This window comes from Rhinopithecus bieti, unplaced genomic scaffold (genome assembly GCF_001698545.2).
Source record: "Rhinopithecus bieti isolate Rb0 unplaced genomic scaffold, ASM169854v2 scaffold_14700, whole genome shotgun sequence".
NCBI lineage: Eukaryota > Metazoa > Chordata > Mammalia > Primates > Cercopithecidae > Rhinopithecus > Rhinopithecus bieti.
In genome coordinates, this window is record NW_016808194.1 from 1,333,884 (window position 1) to 1,351,520 (window position 17,637).

General features: G+C 33.5%; 1 protein-coding gene across 1 annotated transcript in view; it reads left to right on the forward strand.

Annotated features, from left to right (window-relative positions):
- The window catches only part of USP15 (ubiquitin specific peptidase 15), a 151,145-nt gene that overhangs the window by 111,802 nt on the left and 21,706 nt on the right, over window positions 1-17,637 (forward strand). The window contains 3 exon segments of the mRNA XM_017885689.1: window positions 14,793-14,966; window positions 17,132-17,290; window positions 17,371-17,595. Coding sequence (XP_017741178.1) covers window positions 14,793-14,966; window positions 17,132-17,290; window positions 17,371-17,595 — 558 coding nt within the window.

Consider the following 17,637-nt stretch of genomic DNA (forward strand, 5'->3'; position numbering starts at 1 on the left):
AGTTTTCAAAGGAATGCTTCCAGTTTTTGCCCATTCAGTATGATATTGGCTGTGGGATTGTCATAAATAACTCTTATTTTGAGATATATTCCATCAATACCTAGTTTATTGAGAGGTTTTAGCATGAAGGGGTGTTGAATTTTGTCTAAGGCCTTGTCGGCATCTATTGAGATATTCATGTGGTTTTTTCATTGGTTCTGTTTATGTGATGGATTATTTTCATTGATTTGCATATGTTGAACCAGCCTTGCATCCCATGGATGAAGCCGATTTGATCATGGTGGATAAGCTTTTTTGACGTGGTGCTGGATTTGGTTTGCCGGTATTTTCTTGAGGATTTTCGCATCGATGTTCGTCAGGGATATCGACCTGAAATTTTCTTCTTTTGTTGTGTCTCTGCCCGGTTTTGGTATCAGGATGATGCTGGCCTCATAAAATGAGTTAGGGAGGAATCCCTCTTTTGTATTGTTTGGAATAGTTTCAGAAGGAATGGTACCAGCTCTTCTTTGTGCCTCTGGTAGAATTTGGCTTTGAATCCATCTGGTCCTGGGCTTTTTTTTGGTCAGTAGGCTAATTAATTACTGCCTCAATTTCAGAGTTTTTTTAGTTGTTGTTGTTGTTTTTGAGACAGAGTCTCACTCTGTCGCCCAGGCTGGAGTGCAGTGGTGCGATCTCGGCTCACTGCAAGCTCCACCTCCCGGGTTCACGCCATTCTTCTGCCTCAGCCTCCCAAGTAGCTGGAACTACAGGCGCCCGCCACCACACCCAGCTAATTTTTTGCATTTTTTAGTAGAGATGGGGTTTCACCATGTTAGCCAGGATGGTCTCGATCTCCTGACCTCATAATCCGCCCACCTCGGCCTCCCAAAGTAATTTCAGACTTTTTTATGGGCCTATTCAGGGATTCAACTTTTTCCTGGTTTAGTCTTGGGAGGGTGTATGTGTCCAAGAATTTATCCATTTCTTCTAGATTTTCTAGTTTATTTGCGTAGAGGTGTTTATAGTATTCTCTGATGAGTGGTGATACCCCTTTATGATTTTTTATTGCGTCTATTTGATTCTTCTCTCTTTTCTTCTTTATTAATCTGGCTAGCAGTCTATTTTGTTGATCTTTTCAAAAAACTAGCTCCTGGATTCATTGATTTTTTTTTGAAGGGTTTTTTGTATCTCTGTCTCCTTCAGTTCTGCTCTGATCTTAGTTATCTCTTGTCTTCTGCTAACTTTTGAATGTGTTTGCTGTTGCTTCTCTAGTTCTTTTAATTTTGATGTTATGGTGTCAATTTCACATCTTTCCTGCTTTCTCTTGTGGGCATTTAGTCCTGTAAATTTCCCTCTGCACACTACTTTAAATGTGTCCCAGAGATTCTGGTACGTTGTGTCTTTGTTCTCATTGGTTTCAAAGAACATCTTTATTTTTGCCTTCATTTCATTATTTACCCAGTAGTCATTCAGGAGCAAGTTCAGTTTCCATGTAGTTGTGCGGTTTTGAGTGAATTTCTTAATCCTGAGTTCTAATTTGATTGCACTGTGGTCTGAGAGACTGTTTGTTACGATTTCCGTTCTTTTGCATTTGCCGAGGAGTGTTTTACTTCGAATTATTTGGTCAGTTTTAGAATAAGTGCAATGACGTGATGAGAAGAATGTATGTTTTGTTGATTTGGGGTGGAGAGTTCTGTAGATGTCTATTAGGTCTGCTTCAACCAGAGCTGAGTTCAAGTCCTGAATATCCTCATTAATTTTCTGTCTCGTTGATCTGTCTGATATTGACAGTGGGATGTTTAAAATATTCCACTATTACTGTGTGGGAGTCTAAGTCTCTTTGTAGGTCTCTAAGAACTTGCTTAATGAATCTGGGTGCTCCTTTATTGGGTGCATATATATTTAGGATAATTAGCTCTTCTTGATACATTGATCCCCTTACCAGTATGTAATGGCCTTCTTTGTCTCTTTTGATCCTTGTTGGTTTAAAAATATGTTTTATCAAATATTACACAACTCCTGCTTTTTTTTTTTTTTTTTTTCCATTTGGTTGGTAAATATTCCTCCATCCCTTTATTTTGAGCCTGTGTGTGTCTTTGCACATGAGATGTGTCTCCTGAATACAGCACATTGATGGGTCTTGACTTTTTATCCAATTTGCCTGCGTCTTTTAATTGAGGCATTTAACCCATTTACATTTAAGGTGAATATTTGTTATGTGTGAATTTGATTCTGTCATTATGATGGTAGCTGGTTATTTTGCCCATTAGTTGATGCAGTTTCTTCATAGTGTTGATGGTCTTTACAATTTGGTATGTTTTTGCAGTGGCTGGTACCACTTGTTCCTTTCCATGTTTTTAGTAGCTAATTTATTTGGCTGACTCAACAAGTATCCATTGAGTTTCTACTATGTGCCACGCATTGTTCTAGACCTTGGTATACACAATTTTGAAAGACAGTACTTGTCCTCTAGAAGTTCATGGTTTAGTGAATGAGGAAGACATATAAATAAGATATAATATGTTATAGAATAGAAAACGTGATCAGCAAAATGTCATAGAAGCAAAGTTCTTTGAGTCATTGGGACATAAGTGAGGCTTTATCAGGAAGGTGAAATTTGAGTCACATTTTTATTTCATTTATTAGAGCACATTACTGTCCATTATGACTTATATGTTCATTTGGTCATAAAATAGACAATTGCCAGAGATGCAAATTAAAACATAGCTCATGCTAGTTTCTACATTTTTTCACCTCAGAAATTCCCATATCAGAAATCTGTTTAACCACAGCAAAAACACGTTGTTGACACACTCAATAAAAAATATTGGAATCCTTTATATACCAGCTGGTTTTTTTTTTTCCTTTTTTTTTCTGCTACCTGATTTATTTTATTTTATTTTTTCATATGCCAACTATTGATGCTTTTTCACACATGTGCCAGCTCTAAAAAGAGGAGTACCTAAAATATCTTGAGCAATATATAATGCTTATGCTTAACGCCTCAATTATATACCAGATTTGGTGTATATCACATAATGCTGTTTCTGTTATATACTACATTTGATACATAATTGAGGCATTATGAATAATTTCTAGGGCTTTTCTAAATGCCGTTTTCTGTACTTTGTCAGGAGAAGACTTCTAATAAGTGTTTTTAAAATGAAACAAATTTGTGACCAAAATGTTACTTTTTTAATAAGGAAATCCTTAATATTAATAGTAGAATAAAATGTACATTTAGCTTCCTTTTATACTTACAGTAGTCTCATTGTATAACAACATACCAAAAATATGTCTCGTCATGATGATACCTGGAGCCTCTGTTACCATCTCTGAGACCTGTTCCCATCTCTGAGACCTGTTCCCTTGTTTCCTTTGTTTTATACTTATTTTTTTGTTTGTTTTTTTAAGACAGAGTCTCGCTGTATCGCCAGCCTGGAGTGCAGTAGCGCGATCTCGGCTCACTGCAACCTCTGCCTCCTGGGTTCAAGCAATTCTCCTACTTTAGCCTCCCGAGTAGCTGGGACCACAGGCATGCACCACCACACTGGCTAATTTTTGTATTTTTAGTAGAGACAGGGCTTCACCATGGTGGCCAGGATGATCTCGATCTCTTGACCTCGTGATCCGCCCACCCCGGCCTCCCAGAGTGCTGGGATTACAGGCATGAGCCACACTGCACTTGGCCTTGTTTTATACTTTTAACCTCACCTTCACTGTCTTTCTTCCTTTCAGCATATATACATAGTCAAGTATTTTTTTCAGATGGGAAGTAGAGAAAGGGAGACCCATGACCTTGAAAAGGATGAACTGTGCTTTCCCCTTACTTCCCGTCTCCCCTTCACTAGTCCTTATCTCACCACAGCCTGTCAGCTGCTTAGCATGGTAGGTCAAAGCATGGATTTTGGAACTAGACTGCCTGTATTCAAATCCTAATTCTGCCACTTATAAGCTGTATGACCTTGGATAAGAAACTTCGTAGTTTCTTCATCTGTAAAATGAAGATAAAGTGCTTGGGAAGTGCTTGGCACATGTAAACATATAAAAATATCAAATACTGTTATCATCACACCACCCTATAGAAATTGCTTTTGATTAGGTCACTCTGGACCTCCTGTTTGCTAGGTTCCTTGTACTCCCTTTACCTTTGAGAATTTGACATCCATTTATATACTAACATCCAAAATTTGTCTCATGCTCTGTCTTTGAATTTCCCTCCAATGTGTAACTCTTAAATGGATATTCCTGCCAAGTTAAACTACATGTAACTTAAACTCAAGATGCCAACTTACACTAATCTTGATTGTTTTATTTCCTACACTTTCTTATAGGTACAACCCAGTAACCCAAGTCAAAAACCTAAGACTTACCCCAAGTCCTGTTCATTCTACTTCTTATATAGCACATATTTTGCCCTTTCCTCTCCTACTATTACATTATTTCAATTCTTAAGCATCTTTTTTGTGAACTCTCAAAATATATCTGTGTCATCTTTGTTCCATCATTTGTCCTCTTCAAATGCGTTGAATACACTGCTTCCAAATTTATTGTTTTATAAAGCAAATGTAATTATTATGTGTTTAAAACCTGTGCCCCGTCACCTAAAGGATAAAATTCAAACTGGATTCTGTCTACCTCTTTAGCCAAAACTACTTTCAATTCTTAGAATTGATTGTTTCAAAACTCTTTGTATATACTGTTACTGCCTCCCTACTTGACTTTTTCATACTTTCCCTCTTTCTTCTATCCATTTCTCATGGACAAATACGTATTATGTGGTGAGAATTGTGAAAGCAGAGGTTATCTTTGGTTCTCTTTTATATCCTCAGTGTTAGTATAGTGCCAGATAATCGTAAGCACATTAGAACAGTGTTTCTTACAATGTGTCTATGGACAAGATAATTCTGGTCAACAATAAAATAAGCACAGAAATTGTAAGTGATCAAAAATCTCTATAGCAATTTGATAGGGTAATTTTAAATCAAATTTAATAATAAAAGCAAGACTTGTTTTTTGTATGGTGTTTTAATTTAGTTTTCTAGCGGTTCAAAATTAGTCCTTTCCATGTAATTATTGCAGTTTTACACTTACAATAAAGCTTCTACCTGAAGTGCCTTCTAGGTCATTGAGAAACATAGAAAATTATCTTCCATATAGATTTAGATGAAAGTGTATTTTGCTGTGGAACTAATCATTTGAAAACTGGGAATAGCACCAGGAGGTAAAACTACCTCAAGCTGAAATATTTTGGTTTGTATATTAGCTCTGCAACTTTTCTTCTGTGTATGTGAGTAAGCAGGTTACTTATCCATTCCAAGACTTAGTTTCTTCAGCTCTAAAACAGGAGATAACGCTTACTAAATTTACTTTTCAGAACTGTTGCAAGAATGAGTAAAATGTACATCAAGATATATTTTAATAAAATAATGTGTTCAGTATTTAAAATTAGTCCTTTCACACACATGGTTTGCAAATCACTGCATTAGAAAAGATTATTTACCAGAAATATTTGGAACTCCCAAAGAGCACAGTAATTTTAATAAGAATTATAGTGCATAATATATATTTATTTCTTGCAACTGAAGGGTCAGAGAACTACCTATATATGTATAATAACTCTTGGACCATATACGGTCCTGCAAACGCAGTCGATTGGATAGCACTTGAATTGAGCTGGCATGTTAGTCACAGCTGGGCAGATCATATCAGCACCACCATGGAAATAGTTCCTTGAAATATTTCACAGTGAATGATAGGAAAAAAATTCTTTTAGAACATTATTGGTATACTTACAGAGACTCTTAAAGTAATGATCTCTTAATAAATATTTGTTGGACAATTATTTAAAGTTTTCTTATTACAAAAATGGCTTGATTGCTTCTCTTAAAGAATGTAACAAATCAATAAACTTAAAAAAAAAATTCCATTGTCCCTTCCTGTATGCCTTTGCAGAAGAACTAAGACTTAGATTAGTAAAATCATACAATGCTTAATATTTATTTATTCAAAATTGTTTCTTTACTGAACATTATAAAGAACCATTTTTTCATAAATCCTTTGACTGTCTTGCTTGCCTAAAAAGTTAATTCTTTTAAATTTCATTGTGAGCCAGTTTTGAATTATTAATGGGGTAGGAAATAATGTAACTTAACATTAAAATTGAATTCCATTCAATTCTTCCATTTAAGCTTCCATTCTTTAAAATAAATGTAACTTACACCAACATTTCTTAATGTTATTAGAACCTTCTGGTTTTAGCATACTTCCCATAAAGTGAATACATGAAAATTTTTTTAAATTCATGAATAGCATGTTACTAAAATAAAATAATGAAATCAGACAACTGCTGATATAATCTAGTATTAATAGTTTCAAAACCTTATTTAAAAACAACTTATCCTAATCTTCTAGCCTTTTTGCTGGTGAAATAATTATCACAGAGACTTCCACTTTTATCTGTGTTATAAGTGAATCCTCTATCCATATTTTTTTTGGCTTTCAATATGAAAATTAATGGTCGTCATATAATCATGGCTTTTTTAACATTGACATCTCTAGTTACAGAATTTACTCACTGCAAGTAATAGGGTAGTCTTTTTGACAAACTTAGAATTCTCCTTCCTTGGTGCTATGTAGATGAGGGCAAAAAAGGATTGACATTTCTTTGCTGGCCAACAAAATGTTTCCCATCAGTATCAGTATTTGTACTTCGTAGAATTTTGATAATTCTTCATTGAATTCAAATAGTATGTGAAGAAGAAATGCCATAGAATTTGAAGGAAGGGACAACAGTGGGGACTTTAAATGAAGTTTAATTTTATTCATGTCTTAAGCATAGGGACGAGATTAATGATATATATTTAAGTGTTAGGACAACATACTTGTCCAGGTCAAAAACCTTGCTTTTAAAACTACTTTTATTTAACATTTTAATATTTTAAGCAGAGTATACTAGTTCTCTTTTCACTGATGGGGAAAAAAACAGTTAAAAGTCTTAAAAAAAAAAAAAGAGGAAAATTATATCCATTTCTATTTTGCTTACCTACGTTTGTTTTTTTAAAGTTGAAGAAAAATGGAGATATAAAGTAAAACAGAGCTGTAGCTGTATTTGCTTTCCCAAACTATGTGATCTTCAGAATTGATCTCTCAAATTTAATGAGATTTACCTTTCTTAGAAAAAATATAACAAAATAAGAACATCAAGTGACTTAAAATATATCATTTTAAAATCTGCTTGATGAAGAAACAGGCCTATATTTGTAGTTTTTAATTGAAAGAGTTTACCTCAAACTTTGCTATGTTATTCACTCATGTAGCATTACAGAACTAGAGCCAATATCCCAATATTAGTAGATTGCTTTGGAATCATACAGTACCTTTTCAGAATGCTTATACTGTTGTCATGATGAGTTAGAAAACAATTGACATGGCAAATCTAAAAATTATTTTCCATCTAACCTTAAAATCCAGAAAAAAACTGTTTGAGGGTATTCCAAGATGACTTTAACCATGGATTACTTCAGGTTTTATTTTATTTTTTAAATCATAACAAACTAAGAATGAATCCCTTATTATATTTAGATTGGGCTTTTATTTTTAGTACTGGTCAGTTAGAAGGTATAGCCATTTTTTTAAGGGTTGTGAGTGGTATTACATTTTGATCAGTTATAGAATGAGTTACACAACTCAAAAGCTTTAGGTAATCAAAAATTAAGTTTGTTTTCTTTCCTGTTCTAGTTACCGGTTTACTAAAATAGTGAGCATACATGATCACTTGAGAATTGGGCTTCTGGAGCACCTGAACAGAAAGGGAGTGGTTCATATTCAGCATTACAAAAGACAACTTTCTCTTTTTGAAGGGGATTACTTTGGCTATTTTCCAGGTACTGGGGAAATTCCAAATGCATTACAAGTTATTGGGATGGCTATTAATTATTCATTTCCTAAAATATGTTGACTGAAGACTTGAGATTTGGTTATATAATAGAACATTATTTGACTTCATCAATTTATAAAAAACGATGTCGAAATTTAGCAAAATACAAAATTGAGACTCTTACATGCAGCAGTTATATTTTTTCAGAGGACTTTAGAAACATTAGGCTTATTAGTCAGAACATACTTAGTAGAAGTACTTTCTGAAAGTAATAGAAGAGCAATAGAATTTGTGCATGTATATATAAAGAAAAGTTACGTGCAATGCATTGCATCTTTCCAAGTAATTACATAACAAAAGAAAATCATATTCTGCATAATATTTCAGTTTTAGGATATTAGGTTAAGGAAGGATATTTATAACTAAAGAGTTTTTAATAGAGAATTAATACTTAAATAAAGAATGCATAAACCATTCATATATTTTTATAAATAATTCTTCAGGGTGTAATTAATGGCCTGAATATATTAAACCGTATCACAGAGTGTCCGTTGGATGAGACATTTGATTATTTAGAATAATTCCTTTTTAGAATTTTTATGTCTGCTTCCAGGTTGAAGATTCAGGGGAAATGATCTTCATAAAAATATATTGCCAAACATATTTCTTTTGCATACTTTTTACTTATGGATTTATCTTGATAGTTGCTGGGGAAGTCATAAAGGTTATTTTCCTTCATTAGGAAAACCTTTTTGGGCATTATTTGGACTTTTATTTTTGAACATGGAGAACTTTGAGCTGCATTCGAATTATAGCAGGGTGCAATTCAGATCTCATTTTAGTCAAGTTTTTTCTCACTGCTCTAAGTGTCTCTAAGGACTACTTCTAATCTTTCTATCATACAAGTTTCCATTCATTCCACATACCTTATTGAGTGTGCCCGATATTGTGATAGACCCTGAGGTACAAGGGTGGATAAGACATAGACTCTGCTCTCAAGTGCAGTGTAATTGAGTTTGAGGTATCAAGTTAGCCCAGAGAAAGGAATATTCTTTCTTGATACACAGAGAAAGATATGACATTTAGAAGAGATGTTGAAGTAAGTGTTTAAGAATAAATAGGAATTTCTTATAGGGGATGCATATTCTAAGAAAGGCAAGAGTGCGTGCAGTCTCAATACATTAAACTAAGGAATATGTCTTAAGACGCCTGATTCAAATTCGAGTACTCTTATTACTTGCAGTTTCCCATATAAAATGTATATGAAGGCACAAGTAGAGAACCACAAAGCCAGTTCGAAACCACAAAACCACTTAGCAGTCACTTCTCACTAAATAATTGTCTTGCACATACAATAGCCATTCTTACCATTGCTCATGGATCAGCTTTTCATCATAGCTCATGTCCTAAACTTTCCAACAGTCATTTTATCATAGTTAGTGAATTCCAAAAGTCTACCATATATTAAACATGCATTTTAGTTTTTTAATCATTACTCATGGATCAACTTTTCATAATAGCTCATGTCCTAAATTTTCCAACCAGTCATTATTATCGTGGTTAGTGAGCTCCAAACTTTCATATTTATGAAATATGAAATTTAGTTTTTTAATCCTTAAATTTTCAAATGCTGTTGTCAGTTTTGTGTACTAATAACTTACATAGGAGCATTTAAAATATTTAAATACAAAATATTTAAGCCTAGTTAATAAGTACATTGACTTGTTAATATACACTTTTTTCTTTTCTCTTTTCATTAAAATTGGAACTATTAGTACCAAGTGTTTTCTTTAGTCTGGCTCTTGCTTTATTTTTAACATATTTCAATTCTACCCAATTTTAGGACCAACTGTAGGTACCATTGTGATATAAACAAAAATGTGGCTTAAAAAATATGTTTTATGATCAGTCACATAGCCTCATATTTGGACCTTATTGTATTAGTGACACATTTTAAGATCTAGTTCTCCTGAAACACTGAAGTTTTGGCATTTGTCAATGTCAGGCAATTGAACTCCAATAAATTAACAGGGGCATAGCTCCAAATGGCTTGAAACTGGTAGACACGTCACAAAACTTACAAGTAGCCACAACAATAACATACTAATACTGTTTATATAATCTCTTTTGTGTTTCATGATACATTCATATATGTTCTCAGTTTTTATTAAGAACAACCATGCCTGTTGCAGGAAGTTTTGTCCTGTTTAATAGTCCAGGAAGCATTGAAAGTAGAGATATTCACATAGGCACAACACATATCTGATTTTTAGTCCATATTATAATATATCACTCAGTAAAGTGTCTTACAGGATAAAAGGAAAGTTTTCTATTGCTACCTACATATGGAAGACTTTTAAAACATGTATGTCTTTAAGAAAAGAATTGTTTTGGGATAGTCTCATCTGATAGGAAAATTTTTTTTTTATAGTAGAAGAGTCTTCGCGATAGATACTTCAGAACTGATTATTTTCATTACTGACCTAATAAAATTATTTATTTTAATTTTATGTATTTTTTTAAAAGTTGTATGGCTACATAGTAGCTGCATACATTTAGGGGGTACATGAGATATTTTGATACAGGAATTCAATGTATAATAATTACATCAGGGTAAATGAGGTATCCATCACCTCAAGCATTTATCCTTCCTTCATGTTTCAAACAATCCAGTTATGCTCTTTTAGTTATTTTTAAATGTACAATAAATTATTGTTGACTGAAAATTATCTCTGTTCATTAAAACATGGTATTTAATTGCAGCCAGTCCAAGTAACTAGTGTTCTTATAATTGTCCAAAATGTTCATGTTCTGAGATAGCCTCGTGTGAAAATGTTAAATAATGAATTTCATAAAGTAATTACTAATCAAACTACATTATGACCAACATTAAGAAACTAGCTTCAGCCAGGTGCGATGGCTCATGCCTGTAATCTCAGCACTTTGAGAGGCCAAGGTAGGCGGATCACTTGAGGTCAGGAGTTCAAGAACAGCCTGGCCAACATGGTGAAACCCCATCTCCACTAAAAATACAAAAATTAGCCAGGCGTGGTGGCACAGGCCTGTAATCCCAGCTACTTGGGAGGCTGAGGCAGGAGAATTGCTTGAACCTGGGAGGTTGCAGTGTGCTGAGATCACGCCATTGTACTCTGCACTCCAGCCTGGACAACAGAGTGAGACTCCATCTCAAAAAAAAAAAAAGAAACCGCTTTTTTTTTCTACCAGAATGATGACGTTGAATACTGATACAACATCACATGGAACATGGCAATATTTTTAATTGTTTGATTTTTTTTTCCATTTATGCCTTGAAATTTACCAAAAATTATGAGAACTTTTAATATTTTAACTGGTCTGTATACTATTTTAAGAACATATTGACTTATAGTCTGGTGCAGTGGCTCACAACTGTAATCCCAGAACTTTGGGAAGCCAAGACGGGCCGATCACCTTTTGTCAGGAGTTCGATACCAACCTGGCCAACATGGCGAAACCCCGTCTCTACAAAAAATACAAAAATTAGCCAGGCGCAGTTGTGGGCGCCTATAATCCCAGCTACTGGGGAGACTCAGGCTGGAGAATTGCTTGAACTCAGGAGGTGGAGGTTGCAGTGAGCCAAGATTGTGACTCTGCACTCCAGCCTGGATGACAGAGTGAGACTCCATCTCAAAACAAAAAATAAAATGAAACTATTGACTCCTAATGATATTTTCAAGATGAGGGTGGAAAGGATGGTATTTTTATGAGGGAGAAACATCAGACATCATCTTAGTTTTTAAACTAATATGATTTGGGTATTAGTAGAACAATTATATTGACTATTGAATTTATGTATTTATATGTGTTTATACAACTTGTTAGGAAGTGTCACTTATTAGAATATATGTTCAACAAATAGAATGTTTATTTGGGCCCATTTAGGACTAAATAGCTTACATTTAAATACTGGTTATGATATCTTCACAGATAACACAGGCAAATTATCATTAAAATGATTTGTGTTTTGCTGTTATTTGTTAACAGTGAATTATACTCAGTTTGAAACCAGCATGTATCACTGTGAAAATAAATGCTGGTCTCTGTTTCAAGGAGTTTTTAAAAATCAAAGCAGAGGATCATTTACAAAGCAGATAGTTGATTGAATGAAAAATCAGACAAAGGGGCAGAAAGATTTGTAATAGATACTGCCCTTCTTACGGTTTAGCATTTAGGTAGAATTGCTTGAAGATATTTTTGAGATTATTCTTTACAAATATATTTTCCTCCATTTAATAGTATTTCATTCAACAAAATTTATTGACCTCCCTATGCCAAACATTGAAGGAAAAGAGTAAAAATCAAGAGGATAAATGCATTAGTAAGTACAGGCAAAGATATTTTTAGTAAGAATACATTTATTGTGAACATGCTCAGTGACAGGTGACATAGTGCTCAGTGCTGGCAATATAAATAAGAATACCCTGGTACCTGCTTTCGTGGAGGTCTCAGTTCATTTGGCAAAACAAACTAAAAATTAAAGTTACAGTATATTATCAGATAAGTGCTGTAATAAAAGTAAGCAGTAAGCATTAAGGAAACATACAGGAGAAAACACTATAAGGAAATCTAAGGGAGGCTTCCCAGATAGGATACTAGAATCTTGATGGATTTATAGAAGTTAGTAAGGCCAAAAAAAAAAAGAAAAGTACATTTCCAAGTAGATGGAGTAATGTTGCAAACTTTCAGAGTGAGAGAACATGTGGAGGAATGACTAATTAAATAAAGCTGGACGAGTTGAAAAGAAAAGGGTATTGACAAAGGATGAGGCTATATAGATGAGCAAACGACAGACCCTTCTCAGAATCTGGGCTTCCAATCTGTAAGCAGGGAGAGCCGTTAAAGGATTTATAGCAAGGAAGCAACGTGATGAGATGTACATTTTAGGGAGATCACTCTGGATACTGTTGGAAAGCTAAAAAATGTTCAGTTACACCTGTAAGCTCTTTCCAAGATAAGAGTATGTGTGAATAATTCAGTAATAACAAAGTGAATTACTCAGGTTTGCGCAACTTGGTTCTTTTGAGATATTTGTAAATTAGGTTATTTATATAATTGCATTAACAGACAATAATGGAATGTTATATTCTTAGCATAACCCTGAGCTGATCAAATATAAGAAGTGGAAAACTATTGATAATTGTTGGAAATTCCTGTCTGACCTCTCCTTTGTCTGACTATTTAATGTTGCTCATATTTTGTACTAAATCAGATAATACTAAGTGATGCCATTTACCATTCTAAATTGCCTGGACCTCCCTCTAGTGCTGGGTTTATAATTAAAAGGACATATATTACAAAAGAAGAAAAGAAACTGAAACTCAAAAGGAGTATAAGATTATGAGATAGGTTGAGATCTAAGAGGTAGAAAGTTAGGGAAGCATCCTTTCTCTTAATTGCCTCCTACACTGTAGCATACCTCTCTTTCTCTTGCTCACATATATTAAAAAGTTCTGCTGAAAATATGTATATGACTCTAAAGGCCTATATAGCTCACTCCAAACGTTTTAGCTGTTTTTATTATTTTCATTGCCTAAGAATAATATAATCGTAAATTCCATGGTATTATAACCGGTTCTCCCTTTTGCCTTGAGGTAGGGGCCAGGCTAGCAATTTATAATAAACATTATTATTTTTATTATATAGAAAGTTTCTAAATAGATATTATTGGCTACTTCAGTAAACATGTTGATTTATAATTGAAACCACAAAATTGAGTACCATAACTATTTTTAAAAACTAAGTAAACGTTGACTGCATATTTTGAAATTTTAGCTAAACAATGCATAGTATATAGTCATAGTTTATGGCATATAAGTTATCTGTATGAATTCAACAGACTGAACCTTTCACAGCTACCAAACCTATCTAACTTAATACAAATGACTATAAGCAAGCTTCAAAAAACTTTGATTTGCATTAATTGAACCCAGGCTCTCATAAAAGTGAGTTTCTACTATTTTCTATGCAAGCAACTAGCTTCCTTGCAGCACCTTGCCACTTAATTCCAACACAAATATCTTCCTACAGCAAAAAAAAATTTACTTACGTGACCATATGTCTGTGTTAGTCATTGCATATCATAGACATCTAGTTGATAGTACTGGGTTTGTATTGAGGTCAAATCATATGGATCGTCACCTTAAAATTATTCCAACTTGAGATAAAATGTTGTGGAAAAATTGTACTTCTGCCATCTGTTTTATATTAAATATGAAATTATTTAATTCAGAATTGGAAAGAGTTAGACAATTAACTTGTTTATAGTTTTTATTTTGCCATAAAGGAAAATTGCATCGTTTATGACATTAAAGAAGAGCTGGAAGTGAGAACACACTTACCAGAGTTCACATACTAAAGTTCGTTTTCTCAGGCCCAAGTAATCTGTACTGTCTCTTCTAAAAATGGTTGACCAAATGGAAGGTTTAAAGGCTGCACTTTCATGAAAAATAATTGACAATGGAAGCAGTAAATACCTCTATTAAGTTAATTTCTTGCTTGCACTCTATCTCAGTTTTTACCTACTCAGGCTAATTTGCAGGTGCCTGGGATGAGTAGACAATCCATAATTTCTACCAATCAAGTAAAAGAAGGAAAGAAAACTGAGCTTCTCTCCCAGTTACCAGGTAGTTTGCTGTGGTTAAAATTGATACAGACTTTACAGCAGCAGATATTAGCATTTTTATTTATTATAAGTAATTATTTTGAAATTTGGGAAATGAATAGTTGAGTACATCATTTGAGTGTTTATTTGACCAGTTATTAGTGCAAGGAACCATCATTTAAATGTTCTCTATGTGTTATAGCAAATCAATTTGTTTCTCTCTTCATTTTAATGTGTTTTAAGAAAAATGAAGTATGGTTACTTTTACTTGAAAATATGTTTTGTTTTTTGCAGTGTTTGAGCAACACACCTCCACTTACTGAGTATTTCCTCAATGATAAGTATCAAGAAGAACTGAATTTTGACAATCCCTTAGGAATGAGAGGTGAAATAGCTAAATCTTATGCCGAACTGATCAAGCAAATGTGGTCTGGAAAGTTTAGCTACGTCACCCCAAGAGCCTTTAAGGTTAGTGTGATAAATGCATTTTAGCAAGGGCACCTACAAGGGTACAAAGGTTGGTTCTTGGGGTAGGGGAGTGAAAATAGTAGCTATTACAATGGTTTGTGGCCCTCCAAAGGAACACAGTACATAAATAGATATACAATATATCTGTGGTATAAAATTTAGGTGGGAGGGATATGGAAGAGTTTTATCCGTTTTGTTTTGTTTTGTTTTTTTGTTTTTGTTTTACGTCTAAATCTGGGATGGGGAGAATGAAAAAATGTTGAAAAACACTGGTGTGGTAGAAGAATGACTATAGAGACAGCAATGAGCATTTGTATAATTGTTTTGGAATATAGTACATCTCTGGAAAACCTACGTGAATATTCTATACAAATGTAAAAGACTAAATTTGGGCATGTTACTGAACTCTTAAGAACCCATTTTACTTTGAGAGTCATGAATTTGAAAAATTATCAAAATGAAAATTGTCTGCAAACCAAGCACTAAAAATTAACTGTACTTTCAATATGGTTCTTAAACTTTTAAGGTTATTCACATGTGTGACTTGTTACTTATCAAGGAATTTATTGTTCAAATAAGAACTGAGCTGAAATTAAGCTTTATGGGTGAAATTTAGCTTTATGTTGTTAAAAAATTTCTACTTTATAGGTGAAACTTTGAGAAATTTTAAACTTGTAAAGAGAATAAGCAATTTTAAGTTGTTATTTATACAAGTAATTTAAATGGCATTGATATAGGACATCTACTAGACAACATTTTTTATTAGCTATATACTAGTTCTTAGAAAATAAAAAACAACCAGCAAATCAAAATACCTCTGTATTTGTCTTCCTTAACATTCTAAACTTTGGATGTACTAGTCCAGACAAACTGTCTCTCAGCTCTTACCCATCTTTCTAATTGGTTTTGTTTTGGTAGATTTTCTGTCTTAAAATTATGTGTAAATAGGTTCTTGATTTATGTGACTTTTTTCTGTCACATGATGATTCATACTATTAGATTTATTTTCAGTCTCATCCAAAAAAGAAAATACTTAGTGATGCAAAGATTTGGAAAATTGAATATGAACATTAATGTTTCTGTTATCTCTATAAGACTCGTCCTCCTTTTGCACATAAAAACTAAGTGAGAGCCTAGAGTAGTTATCTTAAAAATGCTTTCAGATACATAATTATCTTTATGTGGTAATACAGCAAGGATGAGAACCTGCCTCTTACTGTCTTGCCTACCAGACATTTATAGGAGGAGGAGGCAATAGGAATACCTAAAGCTAAGAATTAAGAACATCTGGAAAATCCTTTGACAAATAGTGAAACAACAATTAATGACAATGAAATCTATGACCAAGCAAAGATAAATACATTTTTATATATAAGGATTACATGTGTTGATCTATTTTGTCCCAGATAAGCTTTGTTGAGTGCTTACTAGGAATGCAAAACAAAATATAATTCATATATATTCCTGTTGTTCATGTATACAATTTTTATTATTCATAGGAGTTATGTTCCGTGAAGCTGCCACAAACACTGAAATAACAAGTACTGAACCATTACTCCTAGGGAAAATATAGGGTTCGATTCCTCCAAGCCTTTGTTCACAACATTTTTGTCAACCAGATAATGTATAACTTTGTTTTGCATGTGTTTCTGTTTAAAAACAACTTGTTTAATATATATTGTTGAGTCCTTAACACTGAACTCATAGCAAACAGCACTATAACTCATGTCTTAATGAAGCATATGTAACACATACTTTTTCTCCATAAAGCACATCACAGCTTTCTTGCATTTAGGAACACTAGCCTAGCATGTTAGTACTTCGTTTAGTGGCCATTTTAAATACTGAAATTAACAACAAAAAGAACAAAAATGTGAAAAAACATAACACTAAATAAACTACAAAGGACACTTGTTTATATAGATTCAGAACTGAAACAACAAGCCAAAGCATCACCTTGTTCAACCCCAGCTGGTAACATGCATACCAGGTGACTCAAATTTTTTGCCAAATGGCCATGAATTGATTTTGGGGTTACAAATAAATTTTAGCAAGCAGGCAGATTCACAAATGTGGGATCCATGAATAATGAGAATCTATTGTACATATTTTTAAAAATCAATCCTGTTCCTAGAACTGATTTTATGGTTCTGCATTTCTTACAGACACAGGTAGGACGTTTTGCACCTCAGTTCTCTGGATATCAGCAGCAAGACTGTCAAGAACTATTAGCTTTCCTATTAGATGGATTACATGAGGATTTGAATAGAATTAGGAAAAAACCATATATACAATTAAAAGATGCAGATGGAAGGCCAGATAAGGTAAATTTCATGATCTTATTGTCACCATTGTTATAATTTTGTGATAACCTCTTTCTAATTTGTGTCTGTTATCCTTGTAGGTAGTTGCCGAAGAAGCCTGGGAAAACCATTTAAAACGAAATGATTCTATCATAGTAGATATATTTCATGGCCTTTTCAAATCAACTTTAGTTTGTCCTGAGTGTGCTAAGATTTCAGTAACATTTGATCCTTTTTGTTACTTGACACTTCCATTGCCCATGAAAAAAGAACGCACTTTGGAAGTTTACTTAGTTAGAATGGATCCGCTTACCAAACCTATGCAGGTAAATCATGGGGTTTTTTGGTTTTTTTTTTTTTTTTTTTTT